We start from the raw sequence: 18,063 nt of genomic DNA, 5'->3' as shown, positions 1-18,063 counted from the left end.
TCTCACTGTATGTCTTTAGCTAGTTAAAACCTTCCTTTAAGGGTCTAGGGAAAGATACAGTTTCTTCTGGATCAGTGCCCAAGAAGAACACCAGTCAATGTATCTGTGAAAGGTACTGCATCATTTAGGGCAGGCATTCAAAAGGAACCTGATATGAAGGTAACCATTGCACCTACATGCCTTTGGCTGCAGAGCTTGGTGTATCTTGAGTGTGCAAGCCTCATGGAGCAGTGAGGCATACAGGGACCTTGAATTTTTGTCTGACTGCACTGTGTTGAAGTTCAAACTTTCTCTGGATGATGTTACAAATGCTCAAAGATCAGTGGTAGAATTTCCAAAGTCTGGCAGAGGTTTACAATTTTATCTGACATGTTCAAATGGTGATTTTTTAATTTGATTCATAATAAAGAAATTGACTAGATGCGAAGATATGGCCCAGATCTCAGCATTGTTAGGAGCATGTTTATGCCTTGGATTTTGGCTCATGCCCATCTCTTACTTAATTCGTTAATTTGGGAAGAGATGTAATAAAAATTCTATCCAGTTTCTCTGCAATGGAAGTCAAATGGCATTTTTATTGAATCTATCCATTCTGAGTGTCCACTTAACTTCTAATATGACACTGACCCTAAAATTTGTTGCTCATGAATCCTCATTTACAATTTTGGAGAGTTGTCTCATCAAGGTTTGTTTCTGAGAAGGGCATGGTTTTGAAACTCAACTATTATTCTTTTTACTTTAAAATATTACTTTTCTTGTCATTGCCATTGTTTGCAAGCTCCCCAAAATATGCTGTTAATTATTTCCCATGGAGGCTTAAATTTTATGTATAGCACTTAAATGAATGAAAGCTTTATTCTGGTTTATGTGTTAAGCTTTAAATAGATGAACAACACAGATCTGAAGCATGAAATCTTCTTATAAAATTTGTCCTCCCCCCTCTAAAGATTTTATCTACTTAATAGAAAAAGACATGGAGTACTTTACAGAAAAGGGTATTTTTTTTCCTCTTTGATTAGATGTTAAAGGGATTTCTTCTGGGTTTTATTGTCTGTAATGTGGGCATTCATCAAGCAAAAGTGTATAAACTTTTATTTGTATATGTAGAAAATGTTCTGTAGTTTCCATCATGTCAATATCCACGTGCCTCACTTCTGTTGGCTCTTAAAAGTTCACTGAGCCCAGAGGTTAAGTATAATCTGCTCGTACAAGGTTAACATAGTTCACTCCTCATTATCTGCATAAGATGGTGCAATGAATGCACTAGAATGGTACCAAAGATTGTGACCCAGACAAAGAAAAAAGGGGGAAAATATTAAACCAGACATAAATTAGATTTAAAAATATACAGTTATCGTGTCACAAAGGAAAGAGAAAGGCGATGCTATGAAAACTGTGGAGAGTAGATACCTCTGCCATCCATAGATCTGAAGCACTAATCCTGATACTTGCTTCATACGTGGCCATTCCCAGGTGGCATGGCTGGTGCCTGAGCTCTGGTCCCAGAGTCACAGAGGGCAGCCCTGAGTGGTTCTGTGTGCCCCTACCACAAGGACTCCAGCCGCAGGCAGCTGAGATAAAACTACATTTCACAGTCCAAGTTAAATGCATTTCTTTTATGTGTCATGTCAAGAATTTCTCTCCACAAAATCTGACTATGTGGATTTGACTGCAGTAGATGTTCCTTTAGTTCAGTTGCATTGTAAGTCTCATTGATACCCATGTTGTGTGTCTTTCTTGCTTAAGGAAAAAAAAATATAATTAAATCCATCATACTAAAGAATACACTCCATTAAGGGCCATATTTTACAATGCAAAAATAAGAAAACCCATTTTTAGACTAAATTATTTTGGGAGTAGCTTTAATATTTTCCAGCAGCTTCAGTGCTTGAGAAAAAATGTTAATGTCTTTACTGTATTTGTTTTCTTTCTCATTTTAGGTGTCTATTGTTTGCAGGAACGTGTGTTAACAAAATAAAGACCAAGGGGAGTACATTAATGCTAATGGTTCCTCATTTTCATGCAGCCATTATGCTTATGTCTGGTGTACTAATACTGAAGTCTTTCTAGTCTAAACTTCATGTACTGCCACTTCTTTCTTTTTTTTTTTGAATGCCAGCTAATTATCTTCTTCAAATATAGCCTCTAGCCAGAGCTGTTCCTTTGTAGCCTGTACTTGTTGACACATCGTACATATGCACCTCAGGTTTCCTCTTACACATACATTTACTTATTATCTTAATTTTGAAAAGAGCATAAAATCATGTCTTGTCTTTTACTACTGTGCAATTATGCCATGCAGGCACACATGGTGGAGCTGGATTTTCACATTCTTAGAACCTGCAGATGTATGACACCTGTATTGAGTTTCATTTTCCTGTATCTGGGAAGAGTTCGCAAGCTATATGATTGTGGGTTTTTTCATTTTTAGCACATATTTTTTCTAATCTGTGTGAAAGAAAAGTCTGGTTCATGTTTTATTTGTGACCTGATACAATAAGGTCTACCACATTTACAGTCCTCCAGAAGCAGTGGTTGAAAACATGATTGTTCCTGTCATCTCTAGGGGTCTTTGATCCTTAAACCATCTGCTCTGGTACCTGGGAGCCTCTCCTAACATGACAGGCAAAATTCCATCATAAATCAAATGTGTAAACAAATGATCAGGTTTCGTGACAATGAAAGGGTGACAGCAATGTTGCACAGGTTTACGTAGCAGGAATGGTGCTGTTTAGTGTATTAATAGTCTGGGGGGGGGGTGGAATGCAAATGTTTTAGCAGGAAAAAAATCAGATGTCAAAACCCTTTTGACTAGACAGGGATAAAAAAGGCTTTAGGGATCTTGAGGAGAACTTGAATACCTTAAATGAGTAATCACCATGAGAACAGAGGCAATGATTATTCACTAATGCAGAGTCGTGCACGCTAGAAGTAGATAGTTTTCTTATATACCTCTAAATTAAGAATGCGTTGTATCAGTCAGAAACAACTAGAGAGTAACTTCAAATTTCTTTGGAAGCAATCTTAAAAGCAAAGCTAATATTTTAATGTCTAATGAATGATAATTAGGGCTTGATGAGGTAAACATATTCATTATACTGTTATACAAAATGATGGTAACATCTTACCTCAAGTATAATGTTAGCTCTGGTCCCCCCTCCTCAAGTGCTCTTTAACTATGATACATTCTGAAGCAGCAACATGGACAGTTGATAGAAGTAATTTGGACATGTAAAATCTATCTCACAGAGATAAGACTATAATCATAAGTGCTTTTACCTAAAAATAAGGGTATTCATCTACTTCTACCTAAGCAATTGTTTTGCCCTAAGCTTTATTTCTTAGAGGTTAATATTTCAAGAAAACACGGGGGGGAGAGAGAGAGAGAGAGAGAGAGAGAGAGAGGAACTAAAATCTTGGCTTCATTGAGATCAGTGAGACCTTTGCTACAGTTCTCCCCCATTTAAAATGGAAATATGAGATGATCATTTGCAAATTGGAGTGTGCAGCTATGTAATGAAAGGGTGGTGTGATTTCCCATGCCAACATACAGCTTCTTATTGTCTGACTCTAGATCTGAAATGAGGAGCTGTCAGCAGTGACCAGGGACTGCTGCAGTGGGAGCCAACACAGCTCTCAGGGCATATGGTGATTTTCATTTAAAAATGCATTGCAGTGATGAAGGATCTAATTGCTCTTGTATAGATTTTATCTTTTTCTTAATAACCCTAAACTGTTCACTACAACATACATTAGTAGGCATAAAACACAGAGAATCTGTGTTAAAAGTTATAATCTATTTATATTAGAAGGCTGCATGTGCTCCAGTTCAGGATATTTATTTTTATTTACAGTGTTTGGTGACTTATTTACATGTTTTTGTCTTTTTTTCTCCAGTATTTCTAGGTTTTGTTTGGGTTTAGATGGTTTTGCATTGCTTGGTATTTCATAAGGTACAGTTCTAGGTTTCAGAGAAGTATAAAGAAGATGTGGCATGTAATAAAGCCATTGCCATCTTTTGTGCTTTCATTTAGAGCTCCAGAGTTTTTCAGCTGAGTCAGAAAAACATAACAGCATAACACATAGCCCTTAAAGATAACCCATGTTTGACAGCTTCCTTTAGTTTGCCCCATCATTACTCAATACATCTTCTCTTTCCCTTCTATCAGCGTATCATTGATTACAGTCTTTCCTCACCGGTGTAAAAGAGCCAAGTGTGGTCTGGGCCTACACGAGTTTCAAATACTCTTTAAAAACAAAAAGGTGATGATGCGGGATCAGATAGGCTTTTCTACCTTCACATCTCCCCGAGGAATACTTAAGGCCCTGAATATGATACAGAACCACAGCTCAGAGAAGGCTGGCCTTTGTCCCACCCTTTCTCTTCTAACATCATCAGCACTGGTCTACTGGCGAACTATTCCTGCTTCTAGGCATTCAGGGATGCTCTGAGAGTTACTCCTCATCCTTACATCTTTGCACTTCCTGACACAGTAGTGCAGAATAAACCAGTTTTGGCCTACTTTTTCACTAGAAAAAAATGTTTGTCATTTTATAGAATAAAGAAAATGAAACTGTGTTCTAAGCTGTTGAAATACCAAACAGGATTTTGGTATGTTAAGCGTCTGGTGTGTAAGGAAAATCTAAATAGATGTATAGAATGAATCAGCAAATTATGGGGAGTGATGTACTTGCTCAGTGCAGTGCAAGCACCAAATCAAGGGAAGACTGAGTTTCTGGATGTCCAGTAAATGAGATAATGTGTTTTACATCTGGTTATAAAGTATGTCATCAATGGATGCTTAAACGCTTGTTTATGTTTCTGCTGGTACTTGAGCACTTCCCAGATACAGGTAAATGAAACTCAATACAGCTTCTTCCAGCAATTTTCAAAGTAGCCTAATGGAGCTTGATATCCAATTCGTACTGACTTTTCTGATGGGACTTGATTACTTGAGTGCTCTTATTCCCTTTGAAAAATCTTCCTCTTAATTATGCTAATCGGTGCTTTAAAATGTTTTCAAAGTCACAGAGCTATATGCAGATAATGCTAATTCAGAACCAGACAAGATTCATAACGCTAAATTCAAGGAAACTCCCTCTGACTAGAAGGTATATTTATTTTTCTTTTCTTCCCTGAGGGTAGAAATTAATTACTCAAGTTTGCTGAAGAATCTGCTGAGAGCTGTTAGCTACAGGAACCAAAAAAGAAAAAGTAATTAGTCAGTCGTTAACCCAGGACTATTTCCATTGTATAATGAAAGTATTTACAGCCAACAGTATCTTGTATTTAATTCCAAATGAAAAAAAAAAAAAAAAGTAGTGCTATTAAGAAAAATCTGAGAAGTGTAGTTGATCTGGAAATCTTGCAGCATTTTATGTACTTTGGCTGAAACCTCATCGTATATAATTTCTTCAAAAGGTCCTGATTAGGATTGTCTCTAACAGTGAACACAGAAATGAAAAGCTGTAAATATGGCTTTATCTACAAATCAGAGCAATGTATTTATTGGGTTTTCACTTTCAGATACACATAATCTGTTCCAAGTCTCATGGTACATCTCTAAAGAAAGTTACCTAATAGCTTTTCATTGTATAGTGGGCAGTTTTTGTTAACAACTGCTGATAATTGCTAGCTGCTACTGTTGTAGCTCAGTGATAAGCCATTCATCTTACTGATTAAGAACGTTTGTCTGACCCCCAGTTATGTCACAGAACTGGGCAAAGAGTGCTGAAATCATTTCAGATAATGGTGTCTCAGCCAGAATTGCTTGTTAGCAACTGTAAAATGCTAATATTGTGTTTGTATTTTGTTAGTATAATTATATTAGAGATATAGATACAGTACAGGCCAGCGCGGGGTCCTGCCCTGGGGAGGGACAGCCCCTGCACCGGCACAGGCTGGGGGTGGGCTGCTGGGGGGCAGCTCTGCGGGGAAGGGCCGGGCGGTGCTGGGGGACAGCCGGTTGCCCGCGGGCCAGCGGTGGCCCTGTGGCCGAGAAGGCGGGTGGGAGCCTGGGGCGCGTTAGGGGCAGCGTGGCCAGCGGGTGCAGGGAGCTGATCCTGCCCCTCTGCTCGGGCTGGTGAGGCCCATCGGAAGTGCTGGGCCCAGCGCTGGGCTCCCCAGTCACGGGAGACGGGGAGCTGCTGGGGAGGGCCCAGCGGGGGCTGCGGAGCTGGTGAGGGGCCTGGAGCACCTCCCTGGTGAGGAGAGGCTGGCAGAGCTGGGGCTGTGTAGCTGGAGAAGGCCGAGGGGGGTCTCACCCGTGCGTACCAACACCTTAAGGGTGGGTGGCAGGAGGACGGGGCCGGGCTCCTTCCAGTGGTGCCCAGCGACAGGACCAGGGGCAACGGGCACAAACTGCAACACGGGAAGTTCCAGCTGAATATGAGGAAAAAGCTCTTTACTTGGAGGGTGGCGGAGCCCTGGCACAGGCTGCCCGGGGAGGCTGTGGAGTCTCCTTCTCTGGAGACATTCAAACCCACCTGGGCGCGATGCTGTGCAACCTGCTCTGGGTGAGCCTGCTTCAGCAGGGGCTTGGGCTAGGTGGTCTCCAGAGGTGCCTTCCAGCCCCGACCAACCTGTGATTCTGTGCTGTTATAGGGAATGCTACTCTTTGATACAATATAGGTGTTTATTTTAGTACCTTGCCTTTGCTAGTAGTGATGCATTCTTTAGGAACAATGATGTTTCAATAGGGTTTGGTGTTTTGCTTGGTAACCTTGAACATAAAGTGTGCTGTAAAGGAGAAACCAGTTCACATATGTCTGTCAGTTAAATAATGGAGTCATCCATCTTTTCTTGATAGCACTGAAAATGTATTAGTCTGAAAGTGAGGCCCGTAATGTTTCATATAAAGTTACAATAGTTAAACTTAGTAATTGGGGGGGGGGGGGGGGGCGGCGCAGCTGAAACTGAGGTGGAGAAACTTGCAATCAGATGCAATATGACCACTAGGAACAGTGAATGTGAAATTCATTCAGATAACAAAAGGCAGAAAAATGGGAATACAGAGGCCAAGAATCAGTGACTTTTAGAACACTTCCAGGAAAGAGATTTTATCCAAAGAGGCATTATTTCAGTATTCACAGATCAGTTACAGTTATTTTAAATAACTTGTTTCAGTTTTGCAGTTCTTCCAAAGACTAGAATACTTTTAAAACTTGAAGCTGAATTTTATGATTGTATTTCTTTACATTAGGTTTAGATAGATATTTTTAAACTCTGTCTACTGTCTGCCAGGGATTTTCTTGGGTTTTTGTTCATTATTCTTTAACGTGTCTGATTACGCTCCCTATCACAAGCATAGCAATGAAATCTGCTGTACAAAGGGCCATATTATTGTTGGGGAAGTGTAGTGTAATCTCAGGAAAACAGTAGTGCACAGAGGACTTGGATCAGTTCAGTGACCTTTTTTTCAGTTTTGCTTTTCTTTCCCATTTTAAATAATTGGGAGCCACAAACATAAAATAGCCTCAACTGATTAATACTTTCTATCAAGGCAAAATCAAAGCAGTTTTCCTATGCTTCCTTGTCTGTTGGCAAGGTGAACCAGCCCACTCAGTTCTGCCATCTTACAAGAATGCAGAGTGCTTTCATTTATGCTTCTGATTAAATTCACTGGCCTGCACAGAGCGGGTCAGCAGGGTTATGGCTGAACCTTATGCTGTCATCACCCAGACCTTCTGGCTTAGCTTTACTTGTAGAAAAGCATGCCAGAGAGTATGGAGCTGAGGATGGTAGCAGCCATGGCTCAACAAGTCTGCTGTAAGTGGTAAATTCTTACAGACATTTTCCCCAACTTGGAGGTGCTGGGGCAGATACTTCAAATCTGCCCCCTACTTTTGCAGATATACTTTACAAGGGGATTTCCCCCGGTTCATACTTGGATTGATCCAAAATTAAGAAATGGATGCTCACTGGAGAGAGAATAAACTTCAGGAGGTGATTCAGCCTGTCAGGTCTCAGCTTACAACAGGGGGACCCCCAACCAATTTTTCTGAAATAAAACTGCCTGCCAGGAATATTTTGTTTTGGAGCTCTCCCTGAATATCCAGGAAAGATTCCTAATCTTCCAAGCAAACTGATTAACAGGCAAAACTGGGCACACAAATTGATTTTTATTTTTTTTTTTTCCTATCTGGATTTTTTTGAAGCATTGTGTTTATGCAATTCATTTAGGTTGGTTGTTTTCCAAAAGAACTGCATACTTTTCCCTGGTTGGTTGCTTTGGTGGTTTGTTGTGGTTTGTTGTTGTTTTTTAAATATCTATGAGGCAGTAGCTAATTCTACTTTCTCTAGCACACATAAGAGTCATTTAGCAAAATGAAAGGAAAGATTAAATGAACAATTTAGAAAAAACTTGCCAAAGCATCTTTTGAAAATTAATTTAGGTTTGTAAGTTATGTTTAGTTGTTTGAATATTTTCTACTGCAAAAAGAAACATGTAAAAAGCTCTAAATATGTAATTATTATTATAAAAATTTAATCTTAGAATCTCAAAAAGCTTTCCAAGTATTAATTAATGGAAAGAATCAAATCGATGTTGCATTCTTGCTGCAGTGTTATTGGGTGATGATTTTTTCTTTTCAGTGCCTTAATGGATTTTATGAATTATCTAATTAGACCTGTAATATGCGATTCAAAGCCACTTGATTTCCATACAGAAATACAGTTCATAATCATGCATAAAAATAAATACTCCAGAGAGACAATACTTAACGTGCTGTATAAATTCCTACAGTTTAATGATCTTTTTATTCTTGGAATTGTGTGAAGAATGCAGTGTCTTCTAAATAATTATCGGGGGGGGGGGGGGGGCTGTTAGAATTATTTTGTTCTATAGAACGTGTAGATTTCATGGCGTCGGTATTCCTTAGAAGTTCTTTTTATGCTTTGTTTTTCAGGTTGGCTTCATGAGCTAGGGAAACGTATTGAGTCTCCTTACTATGAGAACAACACACTAGGGGGCCCATCAATCAGAAGTGCCTATATAGCTGCCCTATATTTCACTCTCAGCAGCCTCACCAGTGTTGGGTTTGGAAATGTCTCAGCCAATACCGATGCCGAAAAGATCTTCTCCATTTGCACAATGCTGATTGGGGGTATGTACAAATGCTAAGTATCATATAAAATGTTTTGGGGAAGGGTAGGGACAAGTAAAATAAGAGGTGAAATTTTGTTAGAGTTTCTTTAAAAATAAGACAAGCCACAACAGAAATTTTAATTTAAAATGGCAAAAGAAGGAAATAACTCTCTTAAGCAGACATATTTCTAAGGTTTCAATCACTTGTGGCAACAAAAGACAGTTGTCACCCAGTAAAATGCAAACACACTACTGTCAGTGAGTAGAGCCCAACCATGTGCCAGCATATTTTGGTTACATGCCAGGCAGTTTTTAATTCAGCCAGGTAATAGGTTCAGCTCCAGTTCAGTCCCCACAGCAGCCCTGGGAATGGTGGTGAGGGCAAGTGGTTAGCACAGCAGTGACCCTGGCTGTGAGCTAGTGCAGATCCTCATCTGAAGGATTGGCCCAGAGAGAAGACAGCAGAGATAGGACAGAGCCAGGAGGACTGTTTAGTGAGCTGTAGGTGACTATCATAAACAAAAAGCAGTTTAATTATCATTAAGTCACCACTTACCACTAAGACATGGTAAATTTTACCACATCACTGCTTCAGATTAGAAAATACAACGGTTTTGTCATATTTGGAACTCCTAGTAGTATTTGTTGGGGAAAGTCATGTGCACATTTATGATTACCTTCTTTCTGCTGAGGCACCTGGGCACAACCACCGAGCTGGTGGCAGCTGCAGAGCTTGGTATTCCAAGGCCACTAGGCAAAGTACCTGCAGGTCTCTACCTTCATCTTCCTCCACAAAAAAAAAAAAAAAAAAAAAAAATCAGCTGTGCTATTTCAGAGTGTGTACAGCAGACAACTCACAGTGGGAGTGAGGGGTAAAAGGAAATCACAACCAGAGTACTGCCCGCCTCTTCTGCCCCCCCCCTCCCCCCCCGCCCCGTTTGCCTAATTGTTCTGGAAATACTAGTAGGTGTTTCTCCAGGGCTAGCCAGTAAGGCGTGCATGGTGTCAGCTTTGCAGCATAAATTTTCCTGGGCAAAAATAAATTGGCAACTTGACACTTGAAAGCCAGGAAACACAATGAATGACCTGTAAACTATATATTTGTAGCATCGAGTGGTATAAAAAGTACTCATTGAATTACTGTCATTTTTGCCAGTCCTGAAAATGAATGGAAATAATATAATAAATCATCCAAGAATTATATCATTTTGATTTTGACAATATCCCAAAAACACAAGCAGCTCACTAATTGCTTTTGCTGGTAGCATAGAATTATAGTTTTAAAATACAGTGTGGTCTTTGTGCTTGGAGGCTTTCATTACATAAACTCTGTTGGAGTGAAGGAAGGAGTTTTTATTTCTGTAAAGAAATCAAGAGCTGTGTAAGGCGATGATGAATATTTAATTCACTTTGGTACAGCAGAGCTTTCACAAACTTAATAGATTAGAATATAAAAGTGTGCTGTACTTATAGTCCAGTTATTGCAGTTTCTGTTCATTTCTTATATTGTTGAATGGTAGAACTGATATTCTTGTGCACTGAATAAATTGTGAAGAACTAGTCGGCTGAATATAGTAAGAGGGAACAGAAAGCTGAAAGGCAATGTTAATCACAGACAAGCAGGTAGAAGTATGACTTTACATCTGGGAGGGTCCAGTGGACAAGATCTATCCAGGCAAGAAGGCAGAGCAGGCTGGTTTGCAAGTATTTTCTTGAGGAATTTTATTTTAGATGCTATTTAAGAAAATCAGCAGAGCAAAGAAACTTGAAGGAGTTAGCATCACACAGCACAGACTGGTGAGTATGCCTCAGAAAAGTCTATTAGGAATAAAGTACTAGTCTGTATACTTTAGGGCATAATGCCTTTTCATTTCTTAAAACATGTTTCAATGTATAGTTTTGGCTGATATTTAATTTTAAAATTCACTAGTGGAAAGTGATGTTTTGAGAGAAATTGATACAAGTTTTTTAGGGTTTTTAGACAAAGTCATTAGTTTATGAAACTTCAAGTTTAATGGATAGCATGATTACATTTATCAGTACTTCATCTGTACCTCTTTAATGTGTGTCGCTGCAAATTGAAAGAAGGAAGTGAATTTATTACAATCTTAAAGATAGTTGAAGCCAGGGAAAAAAAAGTATTAATTTAATAGATAAATAACTTATAATATTCTTGTTTGATTTTCACCTGCCTCTTGGTATTAATTCATGTTTTGCATGAATTTGAAATTACAATTTAAGACAAGTAATATTGTGAAGATAAAACATCTTATTCTGTACAGTATTTCTTCTTAAAGTTGGCAAGAAAAGTTACTTACTAAAATTTAACCAGAATTCATAGGATACCCAGCATCTGTAAAATATTAGTTAGATATGTCCTCCTGCACATGACCATACCATGTGCTGTTTTGTATTCTCAATGTTCTTTAAGCAAAGAATGTGCAGTTTTGTATTTATGAGACTGGAGGCTCCAGCAGTAGCTCCAGTCCTTTCTGGGGTCCAAGGTGCTACACTGTTCCCTAAGCAACAAAAAAAGTAATTTAGAATATCCATTAAAATTAAGGCCACTTTATGAAATATTGTTCCTAGAAGTTTTTAACTTGTCCTGCTTGTAGAGAATGGATCAATATATTTCTTACAGAAAGCAGGGTGGGTCTGTGACTATTTGATAAAAGAAATCTAATACCTATGAAGCCAGAAATAGCTTGAGATCATTGGTAGCAGTTGTCTTCCAAGGTACATACACAAAATCAGATTCCCCCATAACAATAACATTCTTGATGATATTTGTGCCTATAATAACATCACGGAGATCTCTACACTGTCCAGCTCCTAACCTTGGAGAGACTTCTATCACATGTGATTTTTACATATGCATCCATGCACCACCTAATGTTTAATCCTTCCCCACTTTTTAAACTGATTATCACATCCTTAAAGAGGCTACACTATCACTTTAGCCTGTTTAGCTATGTCTGGCTGAATTGTTTCAGCCCTAGGTGCCATATTTCTGGCATAATACACCAGCCCCTCACATTTTGTTGCCCAGGCTTCTGACATTCATGACTTAGCAATTCATTGCATCACCAGGAACAACACCTAGTTGATTCAGCTGATTATTCTTAAAAATAAATTTCCAGTTTTGCTTACTTTTCTTTCTAGAATTCATATCTGATCTTTTTCTTTCTGCTCTGCTTTTCATTTATCTTCTTTTACTAATGGACTTCTATTGACTTCATCATATCATTGGATTACTCTACAAGAATGCATACTATATTGTGAAACTTGCACACTGCAATGTCTTATCTGTTTTTCTGCACTCCCTTCGCAATAAAGACACAGATATTGTTATTATTTCCTTTGTATTTTACTTGGTCTGTAAAAATTTTCAGCACTCCAAACCAAAGAATTTTCTGTCCATTTCTACCAAAAACATTATTAACCTCTAAAGTGCATCCTTTCCTCCTCCTGCTCCCCCTGTCTCTCCTTATTCACACTGGATTGCTGTAAATTGCCATACAAGGTCAACATCTTGTTTGTCTTCTTTATAAACCAATTCCTTTACCGCTCAGATGAGTTTGTCTGCTTTCTTCCAAGCGCTATAAAGATAGATGTCCCTTAACAGTAATAATCAAGCTCTTTAATAGTTTTTTCAATAAACAATTTGTAAATGCGTATATTATATACCTCAGATAAATATCATATGACAGACAATCTAGCAGTAATTATTCCCACTGATAATCAGGAAGCACATTTCTGCACAGGCAAACCCAGACAACCTGTACCTGTAAGCATTTCTTCAGCTTTGCTTCTGGTCTTTTTATTCTCAAGCCAGTGTCTAATTGCAGACAAACTTTAGGATGCCAGAACTTTCTGATAAATATTTTCACACTATATTTGACCTTCTCAAGCAACAAAAGAAATCAGATTTTCAATTTGAATGTATCTTTTTTTATCTGAATTTCTTCTTTACAAAGGTTTTTTTCTGTCTTTTTTTTAACATCTTATTTCCCAGAATATGATAAATTTCTAAATGTTGTTTGCAATCTCATTCCGCTACACATAGTCCCTATTAGTAACTGTTTTTCTTTATATGAGTTCTCTGAAATTTATTACATTCTGTGTATTTGCTAACTGACCATTTGAGTCTAGTTTTCATACTGATTAATAGTTTATCATTACTTCCTGAGCATGCCTGCCTACATGTGTTATCTGTTTTCATTTTTTCCTTAGACTGAACTTAATTTGGCTAGGTCATTCTTTTGCTTGGTATCCTGACTAGATAGCATCAGTACTTCTACCCTGTCCCATGACTATGGCTACTAGTGACACCAAAAAAAAAAAAAAAAAAAAAAAGAATAATCATATGAATACTACTGTATATATACTACTGTATATTACTCATGGAGTCTTATATTCAAAAGCTTTATTATATCTCTCAATCAGGAAACTGGTTTTCTGTAAAGATCCTGTTTATTTTCTGTGTTATGTTTTAATGACCAACAAGTCATCCTACATTGCACATAATTCCTCCCTAGCTCTGATGCATGCCTTGGTGTTTGGCAATGTGACTGCTATAATTCAGAGGATGTACTCCAGATGGTCCCTTTATCACACAAGAACCAAGGATCTGAAGGACTTTATACGGGTCCATCACCTGCCACAACAGTTGAAGCAAAGGATGCTTGAATATTTTCAAACCACGTGGTCTGTCAATAACGGAATTGATTCCAATGAGGTAAGCAAACGAGGGAGGTTGCATGTTTGGTGGCTTTGACTATGGACTTTGAGTAAGGGAGGGGGAGTAACTTCCCATTTGTGATGCTGTGTTTTGTGTGAAGTTACATATAAAGAATAACGTGCCTAAAAATAAAGCTGGCTTAAAGAGGGTATGCTATTGAACAATCTGGTTTAGAACATCATATCATACATTAAATTTCAAAATCCTCCGTAGTGCCTAAATGCTGAAGAGGTCTTCATCAGAAACCTTTTGGATGATGCCAGCAGAAACACCCCAGTGAGCAGTTTGCCTTTCACTAAACAAAAGATCTGCTGGGTTTATTAGGTGGGTTTTTAAAGGAGGGACTTCTTTACTGCCCTTTATTCCCTCCTCCATTTTCTTTTATTCTTTGCAACACTGTAAACAGGTGGTTTGGCCTGATTTTTTTTATGTTTTTCATTTCCTTAGATTTTTAAATATTGCAGGATCTAACACATGAGTGAAATCAAAAGACAGATTTCTGGTCGTGTCTTTGCTTGCCTGTTTTAAATTACTTATCTAGGTTATGTATTACTATACTCCGGGAGAAATAATGGCTTCTCTGTTCCAGAGTGTTATTTGAATGAACCATTCCCTTCAGAGTTCTTGTTACACATGTCATTATAAAACTCAGTGGCCTCTAAAGGTAATGTGGAAATAAGCAGAAGGATTTGGGTTTGAGAACATTATTTTCCCGATAAACTATTTTTGCAGTGTGCACAGCACAAAGAATGGGATTTTCAACAGCATCCTAGCAACAGAAAGAGCCTAGTAAGATTTACAAAGGTACAAAAAATACTTAAATGTCAGAGCTTTCTTAGATTTGGTTAAGGATCACCTTCAGCTGAACCTTTAGTCACACTGCAAGTGAGCAACTGCTGCACTACAACAGCAGGCTCTGGAGAGACTGCCATCAGTATTTCATTATTTGCCTCCCATCCGCAAACTGCTTAGTCTAAGCCCACTCCATCGAGTATTGGCTGATTGCATTACTCAGATGCCAGATCCCTTCAATTTACAGACAAAACCGTGCTTGTGGGCTTGAAGCTTGCATGGTTCAGAGCTCTGCCCATAGGCAGGCAGTATACTTTGCCTCAATGGGGTAATACCTGGAAACCACTTAAACATATTTTTAAAAAAGATACACCTGAATTTTTCATGATGCCTTGACAAAAGGAAAGATAATTTGAGCAGTTATATGTCATTCTCAGAAGTCTGTCTGAGCAGGAAGTTGCTTCTCTCAATTTTGCCATGCTGCAGCAGATCTTGTGTAAAACATATATACAGATACCATCAAGTGTTGGCCATGCTAATTGGAAATTAAGACCGAGCAGAAATAGGAAGACCTTATAGTCTTTTAGTTTCCATAGATTCCTCTGCTGAACGTGCACCTTGTTTCCATGTCTTCATTCATTTAAAAAAAAAAAAAAAAAGAAAACAAAAAACCTCCCCGAACAAACCCTCAGAAAAAACTTAGGGGTTTTTGAGTTATTCCTTTTCCAGTAGTTTTACCGCTGTATGCAGTGGTATATACCTGAACGCCCTACTGTGTTCTAACAGGTGAGAAGAACTTGGACAAGTTTAAATTGTGCATACTGTTGACTTTTTTTCTTGGTTTTGTATAAAGGCACGTTTTTACTCATGTTTTTCTGGAATTTATCAGTGTTTATCAGCGTAAAGATTTATTGAGACAGCACATGTCTTATCAAGGGGATAAGAAAATCAAAGGGAAATCTTTGCGTCAATATGACATGGGCAGCACTACTAAATCAGCCCACTTCTGCAAAAGAGGAAGCAAATTATTTTAAACTTTTCTCTTTTTTGGACAGCTTTTAAAAGACTTCCCGGACGAGCTGCGTTCAGATATCACCATGCACTTGAACAAGGAGATTTTGCAGCTCTCCCTTTTCGAGTGTGCCAGCCGTGGTTGCCTCAGGTCTCTGTCTCTGCATATCAAAACCTCCTTCTGTGCTCCTGGGGAATACCTCCTGCGGCAGGGAGATGCCCTGCAAGCAATCTACTTTGTGTGCTCAGGTTCCATGGAAGTCCTGAAGGACAGCACAGTCCTGGCAATTCTTGGTATGCTCATAATCAATCAGCTTCAAACAAAAAGAATGGTCCTCAAATGTAGTAAAACCTTCACTACTAACTGATGGCTTAGTGTGTCCTGGTAGTCTGATGAGAAATAATTTATTTTATTTTAATCTGTTATTCATGTTCTATGGAAATCCCTAATATTTTTTTTTTAAAAAAAAACTTCCTTATGTTTTGCCCTAAGGAGCTTTCAATTGCTAGTGTTAGCTGTTCATTCTTGTATTCTGCCTTTTTCTGTACTGCGTGTAAATATAAATATCTGTACATACACACACAGTTATACTGTATCCTGATTTTCTTATACTTACTCTCTCCTTTGCATTTCAGGAGGTACTTACTAGCTTTTGATATAAATTTCTGCTTTCAACTAAATTTGATGACAGTACTGACACCTCAAAGGACATTGGTTATTACTTCCTAAATCTTTAACAACAGTTAGTGGCCAGGCAGTGTTCCCACTAATGCTCTCAAATGAAAGAAAGTAATCTGAGTCCAAGTCTTATTCTTTGACATAGGCATATGAACACCCCTTGCAGGACAGCCATGTGGTGAAAAAAACCCCCACTGTTGTCTCTGGTCCCCAAACAGTTACTTCTTCAAGCTAACTGATACTGCCAGTGGTCATCTGACTATATTGTAACAGAGAAAGGCCAGAAGTTTTGTACTAATAAATTTCATTTAGTTGTTTGCCAGATGACTTCTTTGACTTGCCAAGGGTTAAGCAACTCTATCTGTAAATTTCAGTGAGTGGCCTCGGTCTAATGCCTACTGAAGAGGTTCAATGTCTGAGTTAATGTTTATAAAGTGTTCTGTAAAGAATTATTTTATTATTGTTTTAATACCTCCTTAGATTTAAATGTATTCTTTTTAATAGCTTTTAATCTTCTGATAAAGCAGAGTTAAAAAGAACATTTCCTTTTTTGCTTTCTTTCCGGTTTTGTGGGATTGCACTAGACTGTTGATAATGCAAGCTTCTGGTCTTCTGTAATTGAATTTCCTTTATTTACTAGCATGCATTTGATTGGTCTTTTTTTTAGAATATAAATGTGATACATGTCCTATTTGTTTCATAACTCTCTAATTCCATTAGATGGACATTCCACATCACTCCATCACTCATTTTAATTAGGAAGTTTTAGAATGCCTTGGATTTTATTGGATCACATAAATCAAAGCTATGAAATATGGCTTAGAAAAAACATAAACTTCATAAGCTTAAATATAGCAAGAGGTCAAGAGCTGGAGCTTATTTCATTCATGATTCCATTTTCAGGCACTTCTGAAAATGTTAATGAAAGCATCATTGTGTAATGGTGACTATAAAAACAATAAGAAAGGGATCAGTGGATTTCTGAGAGAAGTTAATGAAAGCGTAATGCAAAAACATAAAAATAATTCTTCGCTACAGTGAATGGGAGCTTCATCATTCAAACCTAATTAACACCAGCAAAAGGTGAATGCATCAAACGTGTTACTGATGTGATGTAAATCTAAGCAAGTTTTTCCCTGACAATGCTGGGTTACTTACGGTTCCCAGACCATTTTATAACTCTGTCATGATCCTAATTTTAGTGAATTAGGGTTTTTTTACTGAACCATTCTCACTAACAAGCAATAAATCACAAATACAATTAAATGCTCTGATTAAATACAGCTGTTTGGTTCCTCTTGAGACTATTTTTTGTATCTTTATTAAATATTATTAGGATATTTTTAATAGAAAAATATGTTTTAATATAACAGTTATGTACTGTTTGAGCATACATCTTGTTTTTTTTAAAAAAAATATTAGCCATAACTTATTGAAAATATATCCATAATAATAAGAAATTTATAACTTTGACTGCACATCCCAGATAGATATATTAACAAACAGGCGTGTCTGCTGAAACATTCAATAATTAAATTATTAATAAATATTAAATAAGTTTGTTCTCCAATGAAAAAGGAAGAGCAAGCTACTAAGAATAACTTACATGGTTCTGTTTATCTTACAAATGTTGATATTGAAGGTACAGTCATTTCACTGCTGCAGTAATTGTACATGAAACTTCCACTTACTACCTACAGCCTTTGCTACATGATTTTTATTGGGAAAAAAAAAAAGTTTCTCATTTCTAATTT

General features: G+C 37.8%; 1 protein-coding gene across 3 annotated transcripts in view; it reads left to right on the top strand.

Annotated features, from left to right (window-relative positions):
* The window catches only part of KCNH8 (potassium voltage-gated channel subfamily H member 8), a 195,882-nt gene that overhangs the window by 139,287 nt on the left and 38,532 nt on the right, over positions 1-18,063 (top strand). For all 3 annotated transcript variants that reach the window (XM_005441818.3, XM_027809082.2, XM_027809083.2), the window contains 3 exons: positions 8,908-9,105; positions 13,625-13,824; positions 15,675-15,924. In XM_005441818.3, coding sequence (XP_005441875.1) covers positions 8,908-9,105; positions 13,625-13,824; positions 15,675-15,924 — 648 coding nt within the window. The remainder of the gene's footprint in view (positions 1-8,907; positions 9,106-13,624; positions 13,825-15,674; positions 15,925-18,063) is intronic.

The sequence above is a fragment of the Falco cherrug genome, chromosome 4, assembly GCF_023634085.1.
Source record: "Falco cherrug isolate bFalChe1 chromosome 4, bFalChe1.pri, whole genome shotgun sequence".
In the NCBI taxonomy this organism is placed as follows: domain Eukaryota; kingdom Metazoa; phylum Chordata; class Aves; order Falconiformes; family Falconidae; genus Falco; species Falco cherrug.
The sequence above is the reverse complement of the archived record's forward strand: the minus strand, read 5'-3'. Positions and strand labels throughout refer to the sequence as shown.